Source organism: Alnus glutinosa, chromosome 12 (genome assembly GCF_958979055.1).
Source record: "Alnus glutinosa chromosome 12, dhAlnGlut1.1, whole genome shotgun sequence".
Taxonomy (NCBI): Eukaryota; Viridiplantae; Streptophyta; class Magnoliopsida; order Fagales; family Betulaceae; genus Alnus; species Alnus glutinosa.
The window spans coordinates 4325705-4353012 of NC_084897.1; the positions used below are offsets into that span (position 1 = coordinate 4325705).

At 40.0% G+C, this 27308-nt stretch overlaps 2 protein-coding genes and 1 pseudogene across 2 annotated transcripts; all 3 read right to left on the reverse strand.

The window, feature by feature from the left end:
* Window positions 1-213: 213 nt before the first annotated feature.
* LOC133883071 (transcription termination factor MTERF15, mitochondrial-like) lies at window positions 214-12965 on the reverse strand. The gene is made up of 2 exons (XM_062322267.1): window positions 11537-12965; window positions 214-460 (listed from the first exon to the last, which is right to left on the reverse strand). Exon 1 carries the CDS (start codon window positions 12767-12769, stop codon window positions 11558-11560), a length of 1212 nt encoding a protein of 403 aa, XP_062178251.1. The 5' UTR covers window positions 12770-12965; the 3' UTR covers window positions 214-460; window positions 11537-11557.
* Window positions 12966-16240: 3275 nt separating this feature from the next.
* Window positions 16241-26072, reverse strand: LOC133852501 (transcription termination factor MTERF15, mitochondrial-like). Its single transcript, XM_062289270.1, has 3 exons — window positions 25763-26072; window positions 22636-23796; window positions 16241-16523 (listed from the first exon to the last, which is right to left on the reverse strand). Exons 1-2 carry the CDS (start codon window positions 26070-26072, stop codon window positions 22658-22660), a joined length of 1449 nt encoding a protein of 482 aa, XP_062145254.1. The 3' UTR covers window positions 16241-16523; window positions 22636-22657.
* LOC133851131 (glucosamine 6-phosphate N-acetyltransferase-like) lies at window positions 18731-19205 on the reverse strand (annotated as a pseudogene).
* Window positions 26073-27308: the final 1236 nt, after the last annotated feature.

Below are 27308 nucleotides of genomic sequence, written 5' to 3' on the forward strand. Positions count from 1 at the left end.
GCAATGTGGCTCAAAACATGGTGCAGCAGCTCGATAAGAAAATTCGTTTCACTTTTAAAAACCATTTTACTCTGTCAAAAGAAAAAATCATTTTACTCATGTCAACATGTCAATATTCAGTAATTATTTGGTTGAAATACAGGAGGTAAATGATTGGGTATGGTTCCCAGCTCATGTATATTATCCAAATTCTGGGTGATATTTCGCATGATATAACTAGTAACCACAATATATTCCCTATTAAAGAATCACAATGAATTCTTTTGAAACTCAACATTATCTCTTACCAGAAATCTTTCCGATCAATTCTAAATCGCTTTCGTCTTTGGACATTTCATCACCTGTTCACATCATGGAAAAGATGCCTCTTATCTTTGTTCTGTTTGGTGACCACGTGAAAGTTATGTGTATATGTAAAAGATATTCATGTAATTTTCAAGCACAGCATATCGCCACATACCTGCAGCCAAGAAAAAGCTCAAAATTTAAATGTGTTGGATCAATTTGCATAACTGGCTAAAGATAAAGCAAAGGGCCAATTTCAATTACAAAACATGCCATTAATCTCAAACCAGATGAATTTCAACGTCATAGGCTTCTGCAGGTGCATGCAGGCAATCTATCTTTACGAGCTTTTCTTTTCTCTTTCCTCTACCACACATATAGTTCACTTTTCCAATATTGTCTTGTCAATGTGTGGAATGAGCACCCTTGGGTGTGTAAACTAAATATAAAAGTAGGGTAAAAGCCTTAAGAACTAGATGCTTAGGTCTTGATATTAATATAGTATATATAGATATTACAGGCTGCCGTGTATATGGCATGCTATACAAAAGTAATTCTATGCTATAATTACAGAGGTTAAATAAGGCAAAAAGTATCATGTCCTCATAGGCAATATAGCCATTGGCTAATGTAGAATTAATGAGAGGATGCTAGCCATTGTAGGTGAGATATGGAGGAGATATTCGGTTGTCTAGTTTAGGAAGTCTTCCTTAAATCAAGGCTGACGGCTCAAGGGTTTGTTTGTGAGCTGTAGTGGCGGCTAGGGTTTCTATAGAGGGTTTGGGTGTTGTAGTGGCGGCTAGGGGTTCTATAGACGGTTCAGGTAGGCTTGTATCCTTAACACCCCCCCGCAAACTGATGGGAGGGACGACTGGAAGTTTGTCACGCAAGCAGCAAAACCAATCAGCAGTGAGTCCTTTGGTGAAGATATCGGCTACTTGATCAAGAGTGGAGATGTACCGAAGTTGGATGTTGCGGTTGGTGACTTTTTCTCGGATGAAATGGATGTCAACTTCAATATGTTTGGTACGGGCGTGTGAGACTGGATTGGAGGCTAAGGACAGTGCACTTGAATTGTCACACCAAATGGTTGGTGGAGATGGAAGTGAAATTTGCAATTCTTGGAATAGCATACAAAACCAGCAAAGGTCTGAGGTGGCAAGGGCCATTGCACGATACTCGGCCTCTGTGCTTGATCAGGAAACGACGTGTTGCTTTTTGGCAGACCAGGAGACGAGGTTGGAGCCTAGGAAGAAGCCAAAGCCAGTGGTGGAGCGGCGGTCGTCAGGGTTACCAGCCCAATCAGAGTCACAGAATCCGGTGAGTTGAAGGGAGCCCGGAGTGTAGCGAAGGCCGAAATCAATGGTGCCTTTGAGGTAACAAAGCACTCTCTTTAGCTGCGGTCCAGTGAGTGGATGTGGGGCTGTGCATATACTGATACAGTTGGTTGACGGAGTAGGCGATGTCTGGACGAGTGAGAATGGCATATTGTAGAGTTCCAACGATTTGGCAGTATTCAGATGGATTGGGAAGGGCGTTTCCATCAAACCTGGACATTTTAGAACCGGATGTGCAAGGAATGCTGTAAGGCTTGGAGTTAAGCATGCTGGCACAGGTGAGGAGGTCCTGGATGTACTTGGCCTACCGTAGGTGTAGTCCAGAGGAGTCTCGGGAAGTTTGGATGCCAAGGAAGTCAACTTGCAATTTGGTGATGATGGACTGAATGGTGACCACATTATTACCTGTAACAATAATATCATCCACATACACTAAGAGAAAAACATGAGAACCATTAGAGTGATATAGAAATAGAGAAGGATCCACTTGGGAGCTGGAAAAACCAATTTCTAGTAGAGTTTGAGAGAGGCGGGTGAACCAGGCCCGAGGAGCCTGTTTGAGGCCATACAAGGCTTTGTGCAATTTGCACACATGGTGAGGGAAGGCGGGGTCCACAAAACCTTACGGTTGCTCTATGTACACATCTTCATCGAGTAATCCGTGAAGGAAAGCATTTGAGACATCTAACTGTTTGAGGGTCCAGTTGAAATTAACAGCTAAGACTAAGAGTAAGCGAATGGTTGCGGGTTTAATGACGAGACTAAACGTGTCATGGGAGTCAATACCACAAAGCTGGCCAAAGCCCTTGGCGACGAGGCGGGCTTTGTAGCGTTCGAAATTGCCGTCCGGATGTTGTTTGACCTTAAACACCCATTTGTTGCGAATAACATTGTGGTGTAAGGGACGAGGGCATAAGGACCAAGTGTTATTGGTTAAGAGAGCTTGAAATTCAGTAGTCATGGCAGCAACCCATTCGGGTTTGGAGGCTGCCTGCTTATAGGTGGATGGTGCAGGTGATAGGATGACAGAGGTAAAAGTAACTAAGGGATGTCTGCTGAGAAAGGAAGTGAAGCCAGGGAATGATCTGGGTTTGGAGGAGCCAATAAGGGAATGAGTGATGGGTCGGTTACTGGGAAGGAGGAGTGGGGCAGGAATAGGAGACGGGATGGAGGCAGGGCTGGGATGAATAGGAGAAGGTGAGTTTGGGGAGGCTGGCAAAGAAGGAGGTAAGGTGGGGGCGATGGGAGAGGATGGTGCTAAGTCAAGAATGGGGGGTTGAGTTGGTGGGGGAATAGGAGGTGGTGATGAGGAAAGAGGGGAAGGAGGGTGATTGGAAAGTTGGGGAGGTTGAAAGAGTATCAAAGTTGCTGGAGGTGTGGTGACAATGCAGCAAACGAATGGGAGTTGGACTTTTAGAGGGGAATTTGGATTCATCAAACACGACATTGCGGGAAAGGTAGACTTTTTGGGATTGGGGTTCAAGGCAGCGGTAGCCACATTGATTGGCTCCATAGCCAAGAAAGATGCAAGGTTTGCTTCGAAAGGTTAGTTTGTGGCGAGCATACGAACGAAGTAGAGGGTAGCATAGGCATCCAAAGCTTCGGAGGAGGGTGTAATCGGGTTCCTTCTTAAAAAGGGTGGAGAAGGGAGACTGATTTTGAAGAACAGTGGTGGGTAATCTGTTAATAAGGAAAACGGATGTGAGGAAAGAGTCGACCCAGTATTTGGCTGGGAGACCGAACTGTGCAAGAAGAGTTAAACCAGTTTCAACGATGTGGAGGTGCTTCCTCTCAGCAATTCCATTTTGTTGAGAGGTGTGAGGGCATGTGAGGCGATGAAAAATGCCATTGTTAGTGAAAAATTGTCTGAAGGCAGTAGAGGTATATTCGTCACCACTATCAAATTGAAAATACTTAATTTTGGTGTCAAATAGATTTTCAACTAATAATTTGAATTTGATAAAACAGGAAAGAACATCACTTTTATTAAATAAGGGGTACAACCATGAAAATCGACTGAATTCATCAACAAAAATAATGTAAAACTTGCATCCACTCAAAGAAGGCACTGGTGAGGTCCAAACGTCTGAGTGAATGACTTCTAAAGGCTTAGTAGACCCCCTAGAAGCTGCGGAATAAGGTAACTGCTTGGACTTGCCAAGTTGGCAGGACTCGCACACGGAATGAGGACTGACTGGACCGAGTAGACGAAGATGGTGATGACAAAGAAGGTACTGAAAAACTAAGGTAGAGGGATGGCCCAACCTTTGGTGCCAAACCATGTCATTGGTTTTGACACCAAGGAGGGCAGTGAACCCACTACGTTTATTGAAGGAGTGAGGGTCCAGTTTGATGGGGTAGGGCCCATTTTCACTGGGACCGTGGAGCAGCACTGTTCCTGTCAAGTTGTCCTTCACAGTAAAATCATCATTAGTGAGAGCAAACCAATATTTATTATCTTTGCAGAATTTATTAATAGATAATAAGTTGGTTGATGCATTAGGGCAGTGCAAGATGTTTTTAAGAAGAAAATTATGGAAAGCAGATGTAGGTGAACAGACTAAGGAAGAACCAATGTTTTGAATATGCAAACCTGCTCCATTGCCTATACCAACAGTATCGAATCTATCAAAGGGTTGGGCATTGGTGAGGTTGGAAGATTCTGCAGTAACGTGCATGTTGGCTCCAGAGTCGGCTAGCCAGTCTTGAGTGGCAAATTTTTCATTGGCTTGTGCTGTCATGGCAGTGAGTTGCATGGGAGGATGGCGCCCTTGGTATTCAAAATCCATGCGATGGTAGCAGTCCAACGCACGGTGGCTGGTTTTGCCACATATCTGGCAGGGAGAATATTGGCGTGGAGGAGGGGACGATTCGGGAATGGGGTTCTCAGCAGTAGGAAGTGGTAGGCTTGTATCCTTAACAGGGTGCCCCGCATAAAAAGTGACTTAAAGTTTGTGCCATTCATGGTTTTGCATCATCTCATCAAAGGAACTTTCTCCTATTTAACTGATGGTCTTAATAAAATAAATTGCCTGAGGATACTGCTTCACTTTGAAAGCAATCTATAAATTATCAAAGAAGTTGACCTCAACATATCTTAGATATCATAAAAAAATTAGTTTATGATCACCATGAAGCACCGAATTTTGGATAATACACCCAATGTTAGTACACAAATGGCAATGAGTTCCTGCTGTGCACCAAATCCTCCATTCAACACCTTGCTATTGCATTAGCAAGTATTTTAGGTTCACTTAGTAACACACTATTCTCAGCAACCACCAAACTGGGTTCAGTTCAAACTAGATGCAAATTACCACAAGTCACCATTAGGTTCTTTAATGCCAGAGAGGATCATATAAAGCAAATTCAGTCCCTAAAAATAATGTGGGCCCTCCATGGAAGCTGCAATTTTGGGCCCAGAAGGTACTTTCTCAAACCCCAAAAAGACCAGATTAGGTCCTTAGTTTTCTCAGGGACCATAAAGTCATCAAGACCCAACTTTCCAAATCAGTTAGGAAATTCTCCACAACTGCTTTTAGCAGATTCCAAGAAGACCCTTTTGCCCAAACTCGAGTTTTTCTAGTCTATTGGGCATTCAGACTTGGAATGTGCTAGGATTATCACTTCATGCCCCACCCTATTGGGGAGCAGCCATAGGAATCATCTTATTTTCCCTATTTGAGTATGATCATTGTGGTATGTTTGAGTACTTTGAGCTACAGAGTACACAAACATACGCACAAAAAAAAAATGTATGAGAAACTTAAAGAACAATAACAACAACAATTCAAGTTCAAGGATTATAATAACAATAATAATTTCCAAAATTATTGCGAAGGGCTTGGCAAATAGATCAAAACTGTTTTGGAGAACATCATTTCCACTACTCAAAATGTTTTTATCAGAGGGCGTCAGATCTTATACTCGGTTCTCATCACTAATGAATCCCTAGATAGCCATCTCAAATTAGATGTGCTAGCGGTTTTGTGTAAATTGGACCTAGAGAAGGCTTATAATCATGCTAGTTCGGACTTTTTGCTTTATTTGTTAAGGAGGAGGAAGTATATTGCACATTGCATATCTCCAGTTCAGTTCTTCATCTTGATTAATGGTACGCCTAGTGGATTCTTCAAAAGCTCTCAGGGTCTAAGACGTGGACCTCCCCCCCAATTTTGTGATTGTTATGGAAGCTTTAAGTCGTATGATGTCAGCTGTTGTGAATGATGACTTTATCTCTGGATTTTCAGTGGGGGCTAGAAGTGATGATCTTGTATCTGTATTGCTGATGATACCCTCATCTGTATCCCATCTCCATTTTGTAGATATGATACCCTCATTTTTTGTGGAACGACTCCAGACAAATTTTGATACTTAAGATGTGTCCTCATTTGTTTTGAAGTTGCTTCTGGATTGAAGAATAACTTGGCCAAATTGGAATTGGTTCCGGTGGGCGGTGGGTAATGTGCCAAATGTGAGTGGGTTGGCTCCTATTTTGGGTTGTAGGGACTCTTTGCCTATGAAATATTTGGGCCTCCCTTTAGGTGCTCCACTAAGGCAAGGTCTATATGGGTTCTATCATTGAGAAAATGGAGAGAAAACTAGTTGGATGGAAAAGAATTTACTTGTCTAAGGGTGGTTGAGTAATGTTGATTAAGAGAACTTTCTTCAACTTCCATACCTATTTCCTTTCCCTCTCCTCTATCCCGGTTGGTGTCACTAATCAGTGAGAAAAATTGCAAAGGGATTCTTTTTGGGGTCACTGGGGTGGTTTGGATGATGAGCATAAATTCCATCTTGTTAATTGGAAGAAGGTTTGTACTCCTATTCAAGTTGAAGGGTTAAAGATTAGGAGCTTGACTACTTTCAATCAAGCTCTTTTGGGTAAGTGGTTATGGAGGTTTGTTGTGGAGAGAAAGACCTTTTGGCGTTAAATAGCAGATAAGAAGTATTAGAGTTTGGCGGGTGGGTGGTGTATTTAGAGGGTTACGAGAGCTTATGGGGTGAGTCTTTGAAAAGACATTAGGAGGGGGTGGGATGTTTTCTCTAGTTTCACTACTCTGGAGGTGGGTGATGGCTCTCGTACTAGGTTCTAGCATAACTTGTGGCGCAGAGATCATCTTTTGAAGAAATCTTTTCCAGAGTTAGTTTGCCTTGCAAGGCGTGTACGATCCTTTGGTGGCTAACCTTAGGAGTGTTAGCAATGATTCGGTTTATTGGGACATTAACTTCATCAGGTTGGTGCATGATTGGGAGGTGGACTATGTCTCCTCTTTCTTTAATGTTTTGTATTCCAGTAAGGTAGGTCGGGTAGGCGAGCACAGACTATGTTGGACGCCCTCAAAAAGTAGATATTTTGAGGTCAAATCCTTTTACAAAGTTCTCCCTAATGGTGAGCATTTGGACAATGAAGACCCTCTTGAGAGGTTGGCCTTCTTCACTTAGACAGCTTCCCTTAGGAAAACTCTCACTTTGGATAATCTCTGCAAGCCTCACATCATAGTGATAGATTGGTACTGTATGTGTAAAAAAAGTGAGGAAACCCTGAATCATATTCTTCTTCATTGTGAGGCTACAAGAGAGCTGTGGATTATGGTTTTTCAGTTGTTTGGGGTAGAGTGGGTTATGCCTAGATGGGTGGTGGATCTTTTGGCGAGTTGGAAAAGAAGGGTCGGCTAGAATGATATCAATTTTGTTTGGAATGCAATTCCTTCCTTTCTAATTTGATACATTTGGAGATAATATTTTTTTTTTTTATAAGTAATAAAACTTTTATTAAAACAAAGCGTAAGGCGCCCCTAAGTACACAAGAAGTATACATAGGAACCACTAAACCAGCCCAAAAAAATAAAAAGGAGACCCACAAGCAGATAATGCTCGAAGATTCGAGGATCATGAGAGAACGACCTCGGATCTACAAACTTGTTTTCTTACATTCCTTTTTTTTTTTTTGGGATAAGTAATAAATGTTTTATTAAAAAGCGTAAAGCGTCCCTAAGTATACATGGAGTATACACAAAAACAACCAAACCAGCCCACAAAAAGAACCCAATCAAACCCACAAGGACCTAAGCCCTTAACTCAAAACCCACAAGGAGTAGCCCACAAAAAGAAAGAAAGAAAGAGAAAAAAAAAAAAAAAAAAAAAAAACCCGCAAACCCGAACCCTCAAGAAGCACTCCCCGCTATCACACGTGAGCCTTCCCTTTCCTATGCCAAGTGGACGCACTTGCATCACCGTAGTTGATGGAGCTTAACAAATTCAAAATCTCCCTTCTGCCTTTAGACTTTGGGTGTGCAACCTTAACTTTCTGAAGAAAGTCCTCTTCAAAGGCATCCAGAATCGCCAAGGACGGATCCTCATCCTCAGCACTATCCACCTCCCAATCCAAAGCCATGCTGGGAGGAAGAACACCCAAAGGGTACGAGGAATCACCAGCCTCCCCATCCCAAATCTTATCACCTTGCTCCCACACAACTACCTCCCTAGACAGATCAAACCCTACTAACCACTTCTGAGATTGGGACAAATCATTCACCCTGAATTCATTGCCCTTTTCAAAGATAGGAGTGATACAACCACTCAAGGGGAAGGGCAGCCCTATCACCCCATCTTCCTTGACATCCAGAGTCGATGACAACACAACCGACTCTAAATGCGAGGCATAAGTATAAACTTTCACAGCTGGGCTCGGGCTGAGAAACCCCCTCTGAAGGAAACCCTTCTTCGAAAAATATGGATTAACAATATCTTTCACGGAATCTGCCACTCCCACAGAAACCTTCACTGGAAGCATTGCAGTTGCTTCCTCAGCTGTAAAACTGACAAGCAACCTCATTGCTGCCACAGATTTTTTTTTTTTATAGGTAAGAGATCATTGCTACCACAGATTTTGCTAATAAGTCCTCATCCAACTGCACTAATTGACCTTCCCTAGCCTTCCGATAGTATTTCTGAAAAGGCTTAGATATCAGCGACACAGAAAAAAAAGAACGAAGCTTCTCACCCAACTCAACCGCCCCTGAAAAATGTGAAGGGGCGAAGATGGGCTGAGAAGACCCCTCAGGTCTGAGCTGAAGGGTCAAACAAGCACCACCTGAGCTGCTTGGCAAAGGGGCAGAGGTACCGAAAGAACCAAACCCAACAACAGGGCTTATCGAAGTCGGAGGAGCATCCAGAGACACTGAAGACAACATCTCCGGTGTCGGCAAGGGGGAAAAGACGAACCGTGAAGATGTAGACAACTTGACAGAATCAACCACTCGATCAGAAACACACCCACCCCCGGAAGTCGACAGACCCAGAAACAGTCGCCGAAGTCGTCTCCAGCCTATGAGAACTCCCATGGGCAACCGTCGGACATTGAAAGCACTTCACAAAACGAGACCCGCTCCATGGTCCGACACAGGACCCGTAACCTCACAGACTTCCATCGTCTGATTCGTCTCTTTGAATTTGGGTTTAGGCATGAACCGGCCCAAATGAAATCCTTTAATCTTGTGGCCCAGACCGAACCAAACAGACTGACCCGACAACTTCCCAACAGCCCGGCCCACAACTAAGTTGAACCTGACGAGCAACTTACTCCACGTACGCAAACTCAAACTCGAATTTGACCTCCTTGCAGAGCCTGCCGAGCCTCGAGCAGAGAGACCAGCTTCGAACTTCTTACCCAACGAACGCAACAGCTTCTCCTTGTCCATCGGATCAAGCGGAGGTATCTCCAACACAAAGCAATCATCCTCCGCCGATCTCAAAACCTCACATTCTACAGACCTCACCGCCGGGAGAATATCAATAGCACATGGCTATGCCAACGAAGCCCACAACCTAGAATGACGAAATGGCTCTGACCGCACCACCTCCGTTTACGACGGTGGAAAACCACCCACGATGGGCATCACCATTGCATCGGGGCCCGAGTCCGACGTCACCACCTCCGCAAACGAAGGCCCCATACTATTCAAAACCATTCCTAGCCTTGGCCCCTCCTCCTTCCCACCCTTCTTCTCCGCCGAAAACGAAGACCCACTCCTACACCCCATCGTAGCAAAAAGAAAGTCTTTTGCCTTTCTTAGCTCACCAAAAAATTTGTGCCAACCCACCCTCCACGACCCTTAGTGATCAGAAGAATCCCTCTCCGTCCGCCCAACCAATAAGTTCCCGCCTCTAAAAACCGGCCATCTTTGTTCCCACCTCTACGCACGATCAGAACCTTCGTCCCCTCCATGAAAGATTTGACAAACTCTTTTATCTCCAGGGAAACCCAAAAGAACCTCCATCGTCGACGCTAGCCAAGCGGTGCACTGGTTGCTCAGGAGAATCTCACAGAAGAAGCCATTCCTCTTTTCTTCCACCCACAGCATCGACACCCCATCCAAAACCGAGAGCACAAAAGATTTCGAATCCACTAAGAACCTCGTTTCCATCTCAAGGCTCACCCAAACTCAGACGGCCAACCTAGAAGAAACTCGTACCATCGCCGAAGAAGAAACCCACCCAGTCACAAAGCTCACCAGCCAAAGCCCCTTCATGATCTAACAAGAGCGACCCAAAAGCACACCTTTGTTGCTCAAACTCTGACCCCGCACAACAACCGAGATCCTGGATGACGAAACGTAGCAGACCCCTAGCTCAACGCACTTTCACGCACCATCGATAGGGCAGCAAGAGAAAGAGAAAGATGAGAGTTGAGAGGAGAGAAAAGGGAGCGTTCTTACATTCCTATTTGAGTGGATTTCTACCACCGCCCTTCATCATTATCTAGCTATGCACATTTTTGTTCTCTTTTTTCTCATTCTTGATTTGTTGGGTGTTTTCTCTTGCATACTTCATGTGTACTTGGCTTGCACCCCTTGTGCTCTTAATGAATTTCCTTTACTTATCAAATAATAATAATAATAATGTACAAAAAAATTAGAGGATAGTATAATAAAGATCAATGATTCAAGTTAAATAATATCATTTATCCAGTAAATGGGATCATCCAACTAGGTGGAAATTTAGTTCAGTGCAGTGGAAATGAAAAGGCCAACATATGACGGATGAGTTATCATGGCTGAAAACATTAAGCGTTAACATCCACAGACAGAACTAATACCAATAATTATTTTTTTTTTTAAAATAAGTAAATACCAATAAAAGTTGCACTTACACAAAAAAGAAAAAACAGTAACAATAAAATTTGAAACCAAAAACTCATCAAGCTTAAGAATGCACCCAAAGAAAGTAAATTAGCAACACCAAATTTCAGGTCACCAATGGTTAAGTCAAGCAGCTACATACATCGAAGCAAAGAAAAAAATAACTGCATATATAGAGATATGGGAGAAAACACAAGTTATATACAGAAGGTTTCAAGATTCAAGAAAGCAACCTTTTTCTCTATCTGTTCTGAGGAAGACTTGTTATGAGAAATCAAAGTGTTGAGGAGTCCATTTATTTTAAGTCTCGTAATTGACCTAATGCAGCTTGACAAGAAGGTGAATTTGCTTGATGGATAGTGCCTTTCAAGCCAGTGTCTTGAGCATATACCATCAATCACGTATTCACGTTAGGTGCCTAACGCTACAGGCATTCTTATAATATAAAATATCTTTGAAGTCAATCAAAGATATTCCATAACATTAAAAAGATTGTAAGCAGGAACTGAAGCCATCAAAAATAACCATGCCCTTTATAACAACAAGATCCCTATTTTACTCTTTTCTTTTTGGTCCCAATTTTCGGAGGTGTAGGAGACTAGTAAAATATATGCAACTACGTGAGTCAGGTATTCTGTTTGAAATAAATAATTGATGTCATGTATCAATATTTGAAATCATTGTCTAGGAGAATACATGTCCAGGTGAAAACAACTTTATCCAGTAAGTATGAAATGTTAAGCTGGCATTGAATTAAAAGTCGAGAAATACCTTAAGTTGGAAGTCAAAATGTTACAACTGTTTAGCACCACACAAATTCTCAGATTGACTTCCAACCTCCACAAGATCCATCTTACCCTGATACACATTCAACAGTTCAGGAACATCATCCTGAAATTTGATCAAAAACTTCTCCACAAAGTACCTCTCACTAGGTAGTATGAAAGATCCTGAGGACAAATCATTCTTGACCAAACCCTTCGCTTGTAAAATCTGAATAACTGAAAACCTAGGCATTATCCTCTTCTCCAAGCTGAAAAATAGAACTGCAGGATTAATAGCAATATTAGCAGATGGCCAACCCATCTTGTTCACAAGGAAGTCCATTGCTTTCGTGATCTTCTCTTCCGATAAAAGCATACAATTTGGATGCCTTTTAAATGCTGAGAGGGCCATGTCCTTCGACCAACCCCACCTCTTATAAAGCTCCAACTTTGACTCCAACTTTGGTTTACTCATCTTCAATAACACTTGGATTGCCAGGACAAACACCGTTTTCAAGGGATCGAATCCCATTTCCATAACCTCATCGACAGCCTCAACAAACCTAGTATGCGTAGTGAACGCTTCAGAAGGATAATTACTAACCAAGAAAGAAATGGCAGATTGAGGCACTCCAAGTTGTCTCAAAAGTGCAATGTTAGGAGCCATATTATTTGTCACATTATATAGAAAAGCCCGTGGTGAGCGCTTCAAAGTTGTAAGGACCTTCTCCTCGACAAGAAGCACACTCTTGAGGAAATCATAGCAGGGGATTAGGTGTTTCTTTAAGCTTCTTGCGAACAAAGATGGGTTTGAAGAAAGGATCCCAGGGAGGTCAGAGCTCGAAACCCCCACAGAAAGGAAAAACTCAATCTTGGGCAAAAGGGTCTTCTCGGGATCAGATAAAAGCAACAGCGGATTTATCCTGACGAGTTTGGAGATCTGGGTATTGGTGAATCCATTCTCTTTGAGAAGATTAAGCACCGAGTCCGGTCTCTCTGGGTTCTCAAAGTCCATCCTCTGGGATGCTAAAATAGCAGATTTTGGGGACAACCCACATGAGTTCATGAGGTAAGACACTGTAAAAGAATGTTCTTCTTCTTCTTGTTTTTCTTTAGATTCATATAATCCTATCGATGTGAATGATTTAAGAATAAAGAAAGCATTTTTCTGGAAAAAACCCAGTTGGGACCTCCGACTTTTGTTTGAGAGAACCTGTCTTGAAGAGAGAAGAGCAAGCATTGTCGACTCACCGAGTTTAGTCCGATTCAGTCTTAGACCACTTCTTGTTCATCAAGAGATCCTCTCGTGGGTTGGATAGGCATTAAGCTGGACATGTCAAAATTCCATCCAGCAATGATGGCGTCCGGGGCTGTTCTTCTTCCTGCGCTTTAGAATCTAAGAAGTAAGAAGTGTTTGAGCTTCGCGAAGAATTAAAACAAACTGACATTGAAGAGTCGCCTTTTCAGTTTTATACTCTGTTTGGTTCGACATTAAAATGGTTTTTGTTGTAAAATGGTTTCAGGGAAGTCAATTTTCAGGAAATTATTTTCTGTCAAAAGTATTTTTTGGTATTTGGCGCGTACAAAAAATCGCAAATATTTTTTTATATTTTAATTCAATCATATTAACTTATAAAAATCAATTTTTATTCACAACATAAAAATATTAATGTAAAATAATATAAAAATCTTCGATGACGAGATTCAGTCACTGACCGACAAGATTCTGACTATTTTTACCTGATTCCGGCTAATATAGTCAGAATTCGAGATAAAGGCCGGAATCCGGACAGTTTCGTCGGAATCTGGGATAGCCGGATCCCGGCAGGCTGGCCAGATCCGCCCAACCAGCCTGCCGTTCTGGCCAGAGCCGGCCGGGAACCGGCCTCTCTAGCCAGGGCCGACCGGGATCTGGCCTCTCTGGCCAGATTCCTGTCAAATTGGTCGCTGGAATCTAGCTGACCGGATTCTGGCGAAGGTGACCGAATTCCGTCGCCAGATTCTGGCGACATTAACCGGATGTTGTCAGATTCCGATACCGGCAATATTTCGATGGTGGTCGGCTGCTTGAACGTGAAGGTCGATTGTGCTGTTTAAAATAGATCGACTGCGTCTGGCGTCTTCGGAAAACGATTTACGCTTTTAAAAAGCGTAAATTATTTTCCGAAATTTACTAAACATTTTTGGTCAAACAGAAATCATTTTCCGGTTGATTATTATTTTCGCCCCTACCAAACACCGGAAAAATGCCGAAATCATTTTTCAGAAAATCATTTTACGCCGAAACAAACGGAGCATTAGGGTAATCCGGCTTCCATGCGGTAGTTTAGTTGCAATTTCCACAAAACGGTACTGTTTTCCACTTAAAAAAAAATTTGCAAAACTTTTAATAAATTTAAAAATTACTAAAGGGACGGCCGGCCACCCCATTATTGGCCAAGGGGGTGGCTTGGGCGATCAAGGGTGGATCGTCCACCCCAACAGGCTTTGGGGGTGGTCTAGCCACCCCTAAAAAGCCAAAAAAAAAAAAAAAAGAAGGTTAGGGGTTTGGGGGTGGCCGGACCACCCCCAAAGGCCGAGCCACCCCCAGATCGACCATATGGGGTGGTTGAAACCACCCCCAGGCCCTTGTGGGTGGTTCGGCCACCCCTTTAGTTTTTTTAGGTTTTATATTTTATATTTTTAATTATTATTATTTTTATAATTTTTAAATTTATTAAAAAATTTGCAAATTTTTTTTCAGTAGCTTCCACTACAGCACCCATAGGGTAGTTTTAAATTACCGCATGGAAGCCGGATCCCTTCATTTGCCTCTTTGATTATCAATAAATTTGTAATTTTTTTTAAATTTTTATAATTGTCTTCAATTTATCATTGGATTCGCAATGTTTCTTTATATGCCAAAAAAAAAACAAAAAAAAAAAAATAGACACAATAAAAATTTATATAAAAAAAAAAAAAAAAAAAATCCTGGAATTTTGGTAGTTTTTTATTTGGGTTAAATACGTTTTTGTCCCCTATAGTTTAACAACTTTATTTTTTGCTTTTGTGGTTCATTTCGTATCACAAATGATACCTTAGTTATGTCAAAAGACGAAGATGGTACTTCCGTCTAAAAATTGACATAAGTCTTGGTCAACAACTCTAAAGTGTTGGCACGTGTTCTATACATTAAAAAGAAAATTAAAAAACCTAAAAAATTAAAAATTAAAAATTAAAAAAAAAATAATTAAAATTAAAGGGGTGACTCAAAGAGATAATAGGGTGGCCGAAACCACCCCAAAAATCAATGGACTCTGTTTCTTGCACAGCCGTCTTTCGAATATTCAACAATTCCTTCTGGTTTTGGACCTTTGGTGTAGTGATAACAACTTGATCTTAATCACACATCTCTCTCTTTTCCCATCATTATCGATAAAACTCAAGTCACTAGAGCAATGATGGAGGGAAGGGGTGGTCGCCCCCCCCCCCCCTCAACTTTTAAGAAGAAAACAAATTTAAGGTAAAAAAAATAAAAAATTTGCATATTGGCCCTTAGCAAGAAAGTTTTTTGGCCCCTTAACCCTTTCCCTTTTATTATATCTTCAATTTGTTTCATCTCATTTAGAACGATAGCTTTATTGTCAAAACTTTTTCCTTTAATATTTCACGGGTAGCAACGAACATGTCTAAGAAGAGTAACAATGAAATGAACTTTACAAAGTTACATATGTTTTGTTCAAAGTAAATGAAAGGGGTTTAGTAAAGCAGTGAATTGGAAGAAGACAGGTATGGACTCGAGGAGTCATACACCTGGCAAAGCTCAATTTCCTAAGAATGTGTGGCAAAGATAACGTAAAATAGGAATTCATTTCAATATAGCTAGATGACATTAGAAAGGTCTAGAAGATATGCGTACGTTTCATTTGTTTTGTGTTGTGTTGTGTTTAGTAAAATGTATTTTATATAGAATATAGTGTGTTTTGTATAACAATCAGTGTGCTATTGTGTTAGTTAGAGTGTGTTTTTCTAACAAAAGGAGCAAAAAATGTTAGGTTCAAGAGCCATGTCATCCAGGTAAAGCCTTGCGAAAACGTCAAAAAGCACACAATTCATCCAATTCAGTACAAAAACTCATACCCTTCTTTTTTCTTTTTCTTTTTTTCTCATTTTCAAAATCTTTGGATAGCGATTTTCTTTAATTTTTTTTTTTTTTCAAAAAACTTTCTTTTCGATTTTGTTTATTGATTTTTAATTTGAAGGGAATAATAAAAATATAAAAACTATGTTATGTTTAATTTACTTAAAATTTGGCTTTATATATATATATACACTTTAACCCCTACTGAAAAAATAAAAAAATTGGCCCCTCCCATTAAAATGTCTGGTTCCATCCCAGCACTTCAGGGAATCAGTACTTTGTTGTTGTTTGGTTTTGGCAACTTGACCCTGCTCACTGCTCAGGCTTCTTCTTGTCTGATTTTGTATGGCAACGAGAAATGAGTTTCTTGAAACAACCATTTCTGATGCCAATGCCACTGGAAGTCATGGGTACCAATTTCTCATCCTTGCCATCGCAAGACTTTAAATGTAACAGGGGGTACTTTTTAATTTAATTGGGTCTGATAAAAATTCTAATTATAAAAATATAAAAACTATAAATATAGTGTTTTGAATTAGTTCTAGGCATGCGCTCTTTGTCATTTCTATTTGACAATAACATTTGCCATCTTTGAGAATTGAGGTCATATAAAAAAATAAAAAATAACAATAATAATTATTATTTCTCCAAGCCTTCACGTGCGACTCACTAGCACTAGTCCACACCACATCCCACAAAGTTCAACTACGTCCGACATGGCCTTGACACAAAACCAACCATCGGTGAATTCATTCCAAATAGTTGTGTATGAGGTCAACATTTCGTTGACTAAACACATTCCCACCAGTCCACCACCTTGTGATCTCCTGCCAAATTCTCTATGTTACTGCCTCTGCAAGACCCTCTTCCAGCTCTATCATACAAAACATGATTTTTCTCAAACATACAAAAGTAGTTGTCTCCTATATAGGATTACCCAAAAAGAAAAACAAAGAGAAAAATTGTGAACTATATGAGTTCTCAGAAACAAATTTCAAGAAAACAACCAAAAGAAAAAAAAAAAAAAATGATAAAGAATTAAAGAAAACGAACCATACAAAAACTAAGAACCCAAAGAAAGTGGAGAGAGAATTTCTTATACATGTAGATGCCGTGACAAGGGACCAAGCGGCGCTTGCAGAGGGAGCAAGACCTTAAGAAGTGACGTGCTGTGATGGTCAAAGGAAAAATCAACTTAACTGCGCCTATGGTTTCTAGGTGACACTGTGACCTGCAGGAACCGCTGATGATTTAATTGCTCAACCCCATTGCTCAACCCCACTAGGATGTCTATGACTCTATGGTGCCTAAGGCCATCTCCGGCAGAGTGGCTATTTTAGCTGAAATAGATAAATTTAACTTTTTTTGCTCTTTTATTCTCTCCAGCAGAATGGCCAAAGTAAACTTTTTCATCTAACATTGAACAGTGAATAGGCAGAGTTGCCTATTAACTGTTCACCCAAGTCAAAAAATTTTATTAATATTTTCTCTCCCCCCTCTCCCTCTTCGTCCCTCTCCATCGATCTCTCTCCGTCATCCCCATCTCCCGGAGATCGGAGATCCAGATGTTAGACTTCTTGCCGAGGTAGGAGCTTCTTGTGGAAGCGGTGGAAAACGGCGGCATCGAGGACGTTGATGTTGTCAGGGGGAGGCGAGCGACGCATCTGGGTGTTGGCCAAGTGGAGCACCAGGTGCTCCCGCTGGTTCCGCACGGCTCCGATTCCGATGGGTATGATGTTGTACTGCTCCGATTCCGCCAGTGCGGTTCGCGACTGGGCCGGAGAAGGCCGCTGTCGGTGGCTCATGGCATAGGGGAGATCTGAAAAACGATGGGGTTGGCCGGTTGTTGGGGATGGGGACGGATTCGACAAAAGAGAGAGAAAGAAAATAAAACAATTAAAAAATATGACAAAATAATATTTTAAGGAAATGAAGAGTAGAATAAAGTGTATTGTTGGAGTGTTTTTAATTGTTGGAGTAGTTAAAATAAATATTTGTAGTTTTTGAATAGCTACTTTAACTTTACCTGCTGGAGATGGCCTAAAGGGGTTCTAATTCTAAGGATGAGACAGTGGGGGTGGTAAAGCCTCATCGCATAGAAGGAAGGGGGGTATTTTGATGAAGACATTTCGTAATATATATATATATATATATATATATATATATAATGTGGCTGACATGGCATGGCCACCCGACCATGCTATGTCAGCGGTGTGAAGACCAGCATTACTTTTTTGGCGCACAAAAGTATTTCAACATAGGGATTTGATTCTTGTACAACACCAATACAACAACTGTATAACAACCCCTCACATGAGGGTGGGCCCCAGTATGTGGGACTCACCCTCATGTGAGGAATTGTTGTACAATTGTTGTACTGGTGTTGTAAATCTAACATTTTCCTTCAACATAATACCCTTTGATTTTGGGGACCCAAGACTCTCTTTTGTTGATGGGTTTGCCTGTCCTATCCAGAGAATGGATAATGGAATTCCAAAAAATAAGGATATGTCCCATGGAAGATGCATGCCCCATTTCCCTGTCGGGGAGGATGCGTGCTTCATTGGTATAATGTTCCATCCTTTTCTCCAGGTGTGCTCGGTGGTTTTATAGTCTATTTGTCAGTATAAACATGATGATAAATATGATCGGATCATGACTACTTTGTGCAGGGAAAAAACATAAAACAATGCAGGATCTTCATTAATAAGTCTGAGAAGCTAGCAAAGTTGATAACGGGTAGCTCCAATCAAATTGAAACTTGGTCATGTTGACCTTAGCAGAATAAAGCCTTCCCTCTGTTTTCTATTCACTTCCACCAAGTACAGCCCTTCTTTTCTTCAAAGAGTCATGACCTGTATTTTCGAAAATTACAAGCTGCTTTTTGATGAACAACAATCACTACGGCAAACTGTATCCCACAATGGATTTACTTCACGGAGCAACAAAATCAACTGGAGCCAAAGCAAGTCACCAGTGCACAATGCACATAGAGGTTTTCCTTATTCCAATTGAAAAAATCTCCAAGTACATTCAAGCACCATTCACTACCAAAACTGCAATGGAAGTAACACAAACAAATCATAGAAAATACTTGACCATCTGAATTTCTTTCTGCTTGAACCCACATTTATCATAAAACGGTTTATTCTCCAAACTACAGTCAAAAATCACCTTATAACACCCCCATTGAACAAGCATGATCTGTGAGGAACGCAATGATTTTCTTGCCTAATTGCATCCCTCGAGCATTGGCGTCAATTACAACATCTTTGATGTGCCTAAATTTGCCACAATTCCTCAAAAAGTTATTCTCAATGAACACACTCCCAGTTGCAATAATCTTACCAGAACATTCAACTCCTATATCACAAATCACATGGTGATCTCCAAGGGAGCTGATCTCCTGAAATCGATCTACAAAATCCTTGTCAGATATAGAGTCACAGACAGTAAGTTGCTACAATAGCTCTATGAAACCTTTGCTTTTGTCTGAGACCTGTAATCTATGGACTTGAAACTTCAGTTCTTCGCTGGGCGAGTCACCAGACTGCATCTTTTCCAAGTGGAACTTTATGATTGCCTCAAGATTTGTAAACATTCATTTGCATAAACAGGGAGAAAGCGTCATATCTCTAAAGAGTTATCTATACTGCTTTTTGAAGCACAAAACAGTCCTTGGTTATATCTCTCTATGCTTTATAATCAGTTGTACAACATGAGCAAGCCCGCTCAAATCATGTTAGAGATAAAAGGCCAAGCCTCTCCTCTCCTGTTTAGCTTAGCCTCGACTAGTTTGTCAAAAATAAAGTCGAAGCAAAGGCTTAAAAACTCAAATAACTTCAAAATTTATATTTCCAAGAGGAGGGAATAAATCTATCAACAAATATCTATGTTAAGCTCTTGCTCTTACAAAAACTGTCATTGGACATCACATAGCAAAGTATTAAAGTTACATTAACTTGCTATTTTGAGAATATAGTGTAACTTATAAAAACTGTCAATATCGACAGTTCTTTGCTTCAGATGTTCTGCATCAATTCCATCCTGCCAGAAAGATTGGAAAAAAAAAAAAAAAGAAAAAAAGAATTCGGACCACACTACTACAATGATATGTACATACAAAAATCAAATACAACACAATATCTGACATCAAAATTTGTAGAAATGCATTATGTTAAAGACAATACAACACTTGAAATTCTATAATTAACAAAAACTGTTGAACGAGAATAAATCTATATGCTCCGAAAAGCACATTTTGGAACAAATTTCGACTCGAAATTCTTGAAACCCTAATGGCTTCTACACACAAGTTGGTTCCAGTGGGTAATGTGCCAAATGTGAGTGGGTTGGCTCCTATTTTGGGTTGTAGGGACTCTTTGCCTATGAAATATTTGGGCCTCCTTTTAGATGCTCCGTTAAGGCAAAGTCTAGATGGGTTCTATCATTGAGAAAATGGAGAAAAAACTAGTTGGATGGAAAAGAATTTACTTGTCTAAGGGTGGTTGAATAATGTTGATTAAGAGAACTTTCTTCAACCTTCCTACCTATTTCCTTTCCCTCTTCTCTATCCCGGTTAGTGTTGCTAATCAGTTAGAAAAATTGCACAGGGATTCTGTGGGGTGGTTTGGATGATGAGCACAAATTCCATCTTGTTAATTGGAAGAAGGTTTGTACTCCTATTCAACTTGAAGGTTAAATATTAGGAGCTTGACACTAGTTTCAATCAGGCTCTTTTGGGTAAGTGGTTATGGAGGTTTAAGTATGAGAGTTTGGCGGGTAGGTGGTGTATTAAGAGGGTTACAAGAGCTTATGGGGTGAGTCTTTGAAAACACATTAGGAGGGGCAGGGATGATTTCTCTAGTTTCACTACTCTGGAGATGGGTGATGGCTCTCGTACCAGGTTCTAACATAACTTGTGGTGTGGAGATCATCTTTTGAGTAAATCTTTTCCGAAGTTATTTTGCCTTGCAAGGTGTACAGATGCTTTGGTGGCTAACCTTAGGAGTGTTAGCAATGATTCGGTTTATTGGGACATTAACTTCATCAGGTTGGTGCATGATTGGGAAGTGGACTACGTCTCCTCTTTCTTTACTGTTTTGTATTCCATTAGGGTGGGTTGGCTAGGCAAGCATAGACTATGTTGGACACCCTCAAAGAGTAGATATTTTGAGGTCAAATCCTTTTACAAAGTTCTCCCTAATGGTGACTCCATTTTCCCCTGGAAGAGCATTTGGAGAATGAAGACCCCCTTGAGAGGTTGGCCTTCTTCACTTAGACAGCTTCCCTTAGGACAACTCTCACTTTGGATAATCTCTGCAAGCCTCACGTCATAGTGATAGATTGGTATTGTACGTGTAAAAGAAGTGAGGAAACCCTGAATCATATTCTTCTTTATTGTGAGGCCGCACGAGAGCTGTGGATTATGGTTTTTCAGTTGTTTGGGGTAGAGTGGGTAATGCCTAGATGGGTGGTGGATCTTTTGGCGAGATGGAAAAGAAAGGTCGGCCAAAATGATATTAAATTTTGTTTGGAATGCAGTTCCTTGCTTTTTAATGTGATATTGTGATGCATTAGGAGATGATAATTTTTTTATTTTTTTATTTTTTTGTAAGTAATAAAACTTTTATTAAAACAAAGCGTAAAGCTCCCCAAAGTACACAGGAACCACCAACCAACCCAAAAAAAGAAAAAAAGAAACCCACAAGCAGATAACGCTCGAAGATTCGAGGATCGTGAGAGAACGAGCTCAAATCTACAAACTTGTTTTCTTTCATTTCTATTTGAGTGGATTTCTACTACCGCCCTTCTTCATTATCTAGCTATGCACATTTTTGTTCTCTTTTTTCTCGTTCTTGGATTGTTGGGCATTTTCTCTTATATACTTCATGTGTATTTGGCTTACGCCCCTTGCGCTCTTCATGAATTTCCTTTACTTATCAAATAATAATAATAATGTATGAAAAAATTAAAGGATAGTACAATAAAGATCAACAATTCAAGTTAAAGAATATCATTCATCCAGTAAATGGGATCATCCAACTAGGTGGAAATTTAGTTCAGAGCATTGGAAATGAAGAGGCCAACATGTGACGGATAGTTATCATGGCAGAAAACATTAAGCGTTAACATCCACAGACAGAATTAATACCAATATTTTTTTATTTTTTTTTCTTTAAGTAAATACCAATAAAAGTTGCACTTACATAAAAGAAAAAACAGTAACAACAAAATTTGAAACCAAAAACTCATCAAGCTTAAGAATGCACCCAAGGAAAGTAAATTAGCAACACCAAATTTCAGGTCACCTATGGTTAAGTCAAGCAGCTACATACATCGAAGCAAAGAAAAAAATAACTGCATATATAAAGATACGGGAGAAAACACAAGTTATATACAGAAGGTTTCAAGATTCAAGAAAGCAACCTATTTCTCTATCTGTTCTGAGGAAGACTTGTTATGAGAAATCAAAGTGTTGAGGAGTCCATTTATTTTAAGTCTCGTAATTGACCTAATGCAGCTTGACTAGAAGGTGAATTTGCTTGATGGATAGTGCCTTTCAAGCCAGTGTCTTGAGCATATACCATCAATCACATATTCACGTTAGGTGCCTAACGCTACAGGCATTCTTATAATATAAAATATCTTTGAAGTCAATCAAAGATATTCCATAACATTAAAAAGATTGTAAGCAAGAACTGAAGCCATCAAAAATACCCATGCCCTTTATAACAACAAGATCCTATTTTACTCTTTTCTTTTTGGTCCCAATTTTCGGAGGTGTGGGGGACAAGTAGTAAAATATATGCGACTACGTGAGTCAGGTATTCTGTTTGAAATAAATAATTGATGTCATGTATCAATATTTGAAATCATTGTCTAGGAGAATGCATGTCCAGGTGAAACAAAACAAGATGATGCATATGCTTTATCCAGCAAGTATGAAATGTTAAGCTGGCATTGAATTAAAAGTCGAGAAATACCTTAAGTTGGAAGTCAAAAATGTTACAACTGTTTAGCACCACACACATTCTCAGATTGACTTCCAACCTCCACAAGATCCATCTTACCCTGATACACATTCAACAGTTCAGGAACATCGTCCTGAAATTTGATCAAAAACTTCTCCACAAAGCACCTCTCACTAGGTTGTATGATACGTGCTGAGGACAAATCATTCTTGACCAAACCCTTCGCTTGTAAAATCTGAATAACTGAAAACCTAGGCATTATCCTCTTCTCCAAGTTGAAAAATAGAACTGAAGGATTTATAGCAATATGAGCAGATGGGGAGCCCATTTTGTTCACGAGGAAGTCCATTGTTTTCGTGATCTTCTCTTCTGATAAAAGCATACAATTTGGATTCCTTTTAAATGCTGAGAGGGCCATGTCCTTCGACCAACCCCACCTCTTATAAAGCTCCAACTTTGACTCCAACTTTGGTTTACGCATCTTCACTAACGCTTGGATTGCCAGGACAAACACCGTTTTTGATGGATCGAATCCCATTTCCATAACCTCGTCGACAGCCTCAACAAACCTAGTATGCGTAGCGAACGCTTCAGGAGGATAATTACTTACCAAGAAAGAAATGGCAGATTGAGGCACTCCAAGTTGTCTCAAAAGTGCAATGTTAGGAGACATATTATTTGTCACGTTACATAGAAAAGCCCGTGGTGTGCGCTTCAAAGTTGTAAGGACTTTCTCCTCGACAAGAAGTACACTCTTGAGGAAATCATAGCAGGGGATTAATTGTCTCTTTATGCTTCTCACAAACAAAAATGGGGTTGAAGAGAGGATCCCAGGGAGGTCAGAGCTCGAAACCCCCAAAGAACGGAAAAACTCAATCTTGGGCAAAAGGGTCTTCTCAGGATCAGATAAAAGCAAGAGTGGATGTACCCTGACAAGTTTGGAGATCTGGGTATTGGTGAATCCATGTTCTTTGAGAAGATTAAGCACTGAGTCTGGTTTCTCTGGGTTCTCAAAGTTCACTCTCTGGGATGCTAAAGTAGCAGATTTTGGGGACAACCCGCATGAGTTTATGAGGTAAGACACTCTAAAAGAATGTTTTTCTCCTTCTTGTGTTTCATTAGATTCCAATAATCCTATCGATGTGAATGTTTTAGAATAAAGAAAGCATTTTGCTGAAAAAATCCAAGTTGGGACCTCCTACTTTTGTGTAAGCGAAGCTGTCTCGAACAGAGAAGAGCAAACATTGTTGGGCTTGTTTGGCAAATGACATTACAAAACAGAACAGAGTAGTGGGTTGTTAATTTTTGAAATTAGTAAAAAGTGATGATGTGATATAAAATAAAAAGAATTTGTATAAAAAAGTGAAAAAAATTTGTATTGTAGTGAATTTTTTTATTTGAATAGTAATAAAAAATTATTGATGTGATATAAAAAAGTGAAAAAAGTGAAAATGTTTTGATGTTGATTAGTAGTGAAAAGTATAAAAAAAAATAAATAAAAAAAAGTACATGAACAATACTGTAATGTATTGTTACTTGACAAACAATCCCGTTGACTCGCCGAGTTTGTCCGATTCAGTCTCGGACCACTTCTTGTTTATCAAGAGATCCTCTCGAGTGCTGGATTGGGATTAAGCTGGACATGTCAAAATTCCATCCGGGAATGATGGCGTCTGGGCTGTTCTTCTTCCTGTGCTTCAGAATCTAAGAAGTGTTTGAGCTTCGCACAGAATTAAAACAAACACTCGGAAGTTCAAACCCAAGAAATAGAGATGAGTCCCCAGTGTCCCATGCTTTCGGTTTCAGCGCCTTTTGTGTTCTTCTGCCTTAGCCGACGAATGCGCTAAAGATATATAGTAATAAAAAGCCCTGATTCCTGAAGATATCTCTACACGGGCACTATCGTAAATGCACAAATTCAAAATCAAAATTATCTAGAAAATTATGCTTATAGTTGTCACTTGTCATCTTATTTAAATTATACTGTTCTTAAAAGAATGGTCAAGTGTTACAATTTTACTATTAAATTCTTTACGATCTAATGTGGATGTTTATAATTGAGCAAAAAATTTAGGAATAAGTTTCTCTCTATTTCAATTGAAATGAAAAAGAACTATTTTATGATCAATAATTTGTTTTATTGTGTCTAACAGTGTACATGATGTCACATAGTGAATATATTACTATTTTATTTAAAAAATGACATGACATATTGTATATCGTTAGATGTAACAAAATAAAATTATAATCCTGCAATGATTTCTCTGCATCTCAAGTGAAATGGAAATGATCATTTTTCAAAAATTTGCCCCTTACAAAGTCAACCATATATTGCCATAGTTTGTAAATGACTTTATAATAAAAGTCATGGATCCGACTTCTATGCGGTACTTAAAAAGTACTGCATAGATACTGTAGTCTAAAACGGCACCGTTTTGGACTACAACACGCGGATTCATATTTTCCCATATGAGTTTAACTACCGCATGCCTTTTCTTGCCATTTGCTGAACTGGTATGACCAAAATGCCCTCAACCCACCTCTTTCCTAATCTCGAACTTTGCCCCAAAGTTCTTCGCCTGACCTCTCCGCTGGAGAATCGCCATGACTGAACACCGGCTCCGCTGCATAGATGTTGTAGTCTAAAACGACAGTGTTTTAGACTACAACACGCCTTAACAGCTAATTGCAGTTATTTTCCCTAGACCTATCATTAAAACCGACAATGACCACACTGCTCGCCTGTATTTATAGAACCTACAGTCTCTACTATTTGTTCTGATTCCCAAACACCACGGCTGGGATTCATATTCTCCCATATGAGTTTAACTATGGTAGAAAATAACATGGCCTGCCCTTTAAGCACTCTTTTGCAATAATCACATTTGGTCAGAGCCCCGGCCACCGAACTATAACTCCATTCTAGAGGCTCAAGCATAAGCTAGGTTTGGAGGAGTGGACGTGTATATATAGCACTTGGGTTACACCACCACAAAACTTCATTTCACGTGAATTTGGGGTTCATTTTGTCTCTACATTTCGTCAATGCTCTCCAATCAAATTTATGGTGAGAATAGAAGACACCAAGTTTGTCACGTATCGTCGGTATCGAAGTGAAAAAGAGAGAGGTAGTAATTACTTGTTCTTAGTTCTACGCTCCTTCCAATCAGATTTTTGGCCATTAATTGCACTTTTCTTTTCGGAGACGAGGCCACTCCTGCCTGGAGCAGGCTCGGGAAGGGGCTGACAGAGAAGGAGTGCACTGGCATGGCCTTCCCGGAGCAGGTATCGCCGGAGACGGAGTTGGAGGATATTGGTAATGTTGCTGCAGTCTCCGCGTAAGGGTCACCAAAGCTTGTGTTCGACCATGGCAATTCTCCGGCAAAGAGGTCAGGCGAAGAACTTTGGGGCAAAGTTCGAGATTGGGGAAAGACGTGGGTCGAGGGCATTTTGGTCATAAAAGTTCAGCAAAGGTCAAGAAAAAGGCGTGCTGTAGTTAAACTCATATGGGAAAATATGAATCCATGTGCTGTAGTCCAAAACGGTGCCATTTTAGACTACAGCATTTATGCGGTACTTAAAAGTACCGCATAGAAGCCGGATCCTAAAAGTCATAGTTGTTTAAATACTTTCTAACAAATTGATGTGGCAATTTATAATTCGTAAAATAATTAAGAGTATGATTTTTTTTTTTTTGGGTAAGTAAAATAATTAGGAGTATATGATTTTTTTTAATTAAGATTGTATGATTGACAATTTAGTTATTATGCTTATTTTATTAATTATATGTTGTCATGTCAATTTATAAAACATTTGTAGTAAAAATTGTAATGTGACAACACCCCTTTGGGTTGAATTGGAATGACTAGGAAAGACTAACACAGTTACATAGTCGAAGTTAAAGGTAATTACATCTCTTGCAGAATAAGCAAATGACTCTTTATTTTTAAATTTGAATATTTTAAAATTTTTTTTTTTTTTTTTTTTTTTTTTTTTTTTTCAGTATAATTGTTATTTTAATGAGGACCGAGGAAGGGACATGGTGCATAATCTTGGGGTATCAACTAAGCCAAGGTCGTGCCCTAGTGTCGACCTCTTGCCATGTAATTTCGCAAAGTGCCCAAAACCATCTAAAAACATTAAGGCATTGTTTGGTATGCGTAATGAGTATTCCATTAAGAAAATGAATAGTTATTACTAGAAATGAAGAATAGTAGAAATGTGGAATGGAATAATTATTTCAATTTCTTAATTTGGTGACAACACATATACCACAATTGAAATTGAACCAAAATTACTAAAAAAAAGCCACAGAATTTCTTTTTTTTTTTTTTTTTTAAAAAAATATATATATTGAAGATGTTCAATCTATGGGTGGTTGGCCACCCAAAGTGAACCTCAGGGGTGGTGCGACTTGTGGTGGACCCGTGAGACACTCCGGGGTGGGGTGGCCAAGACTACCCTCGACAAGCATCAAGGGTGGCTGCGGCCACCCCCGATGGCACCTTGGTGGCCGCACCACCCTCTGGTTTTGCTGTGGTGGCCAGTCACCCCACAGATCTAACCAATTCTTTATTTATTTATTTATGTATTTTGTTTGAAAAAGAAATGCCAAAAATGATAGCTCCTCTCTTTGGGCGTTTCAAATATGTACCCCTCACTCCATCCCCACCCACACCCTCCTA

What these genes read in the sequence shown, in the direction of transcription:
- LOC133883071 (XM_062322267.1), bottom strand. Translation starts at nt 12,769, where the DNA reads ATGCTTGCTCTTCTCTCTTCAAGACAGGTTCTCTCAAACAAAAGTCGG.
- LOC133852501 (XM_062289270.1), bottom strand. Translation starts at nt 26,072, where the DNA reads ATGCCCTCGACCCACGTCTTTCCCCAATCTCGAACTTTGCCCCAAAGT. An exon ending in GAGCGTAGAACTAAGAACAA is followed by an intron (nt 23,797 to 25,762) that starts GTAATTACTACC and finishes GGATTTTTTCAG; the next exon opens with CAAAATGCTTTCTTTATTCT.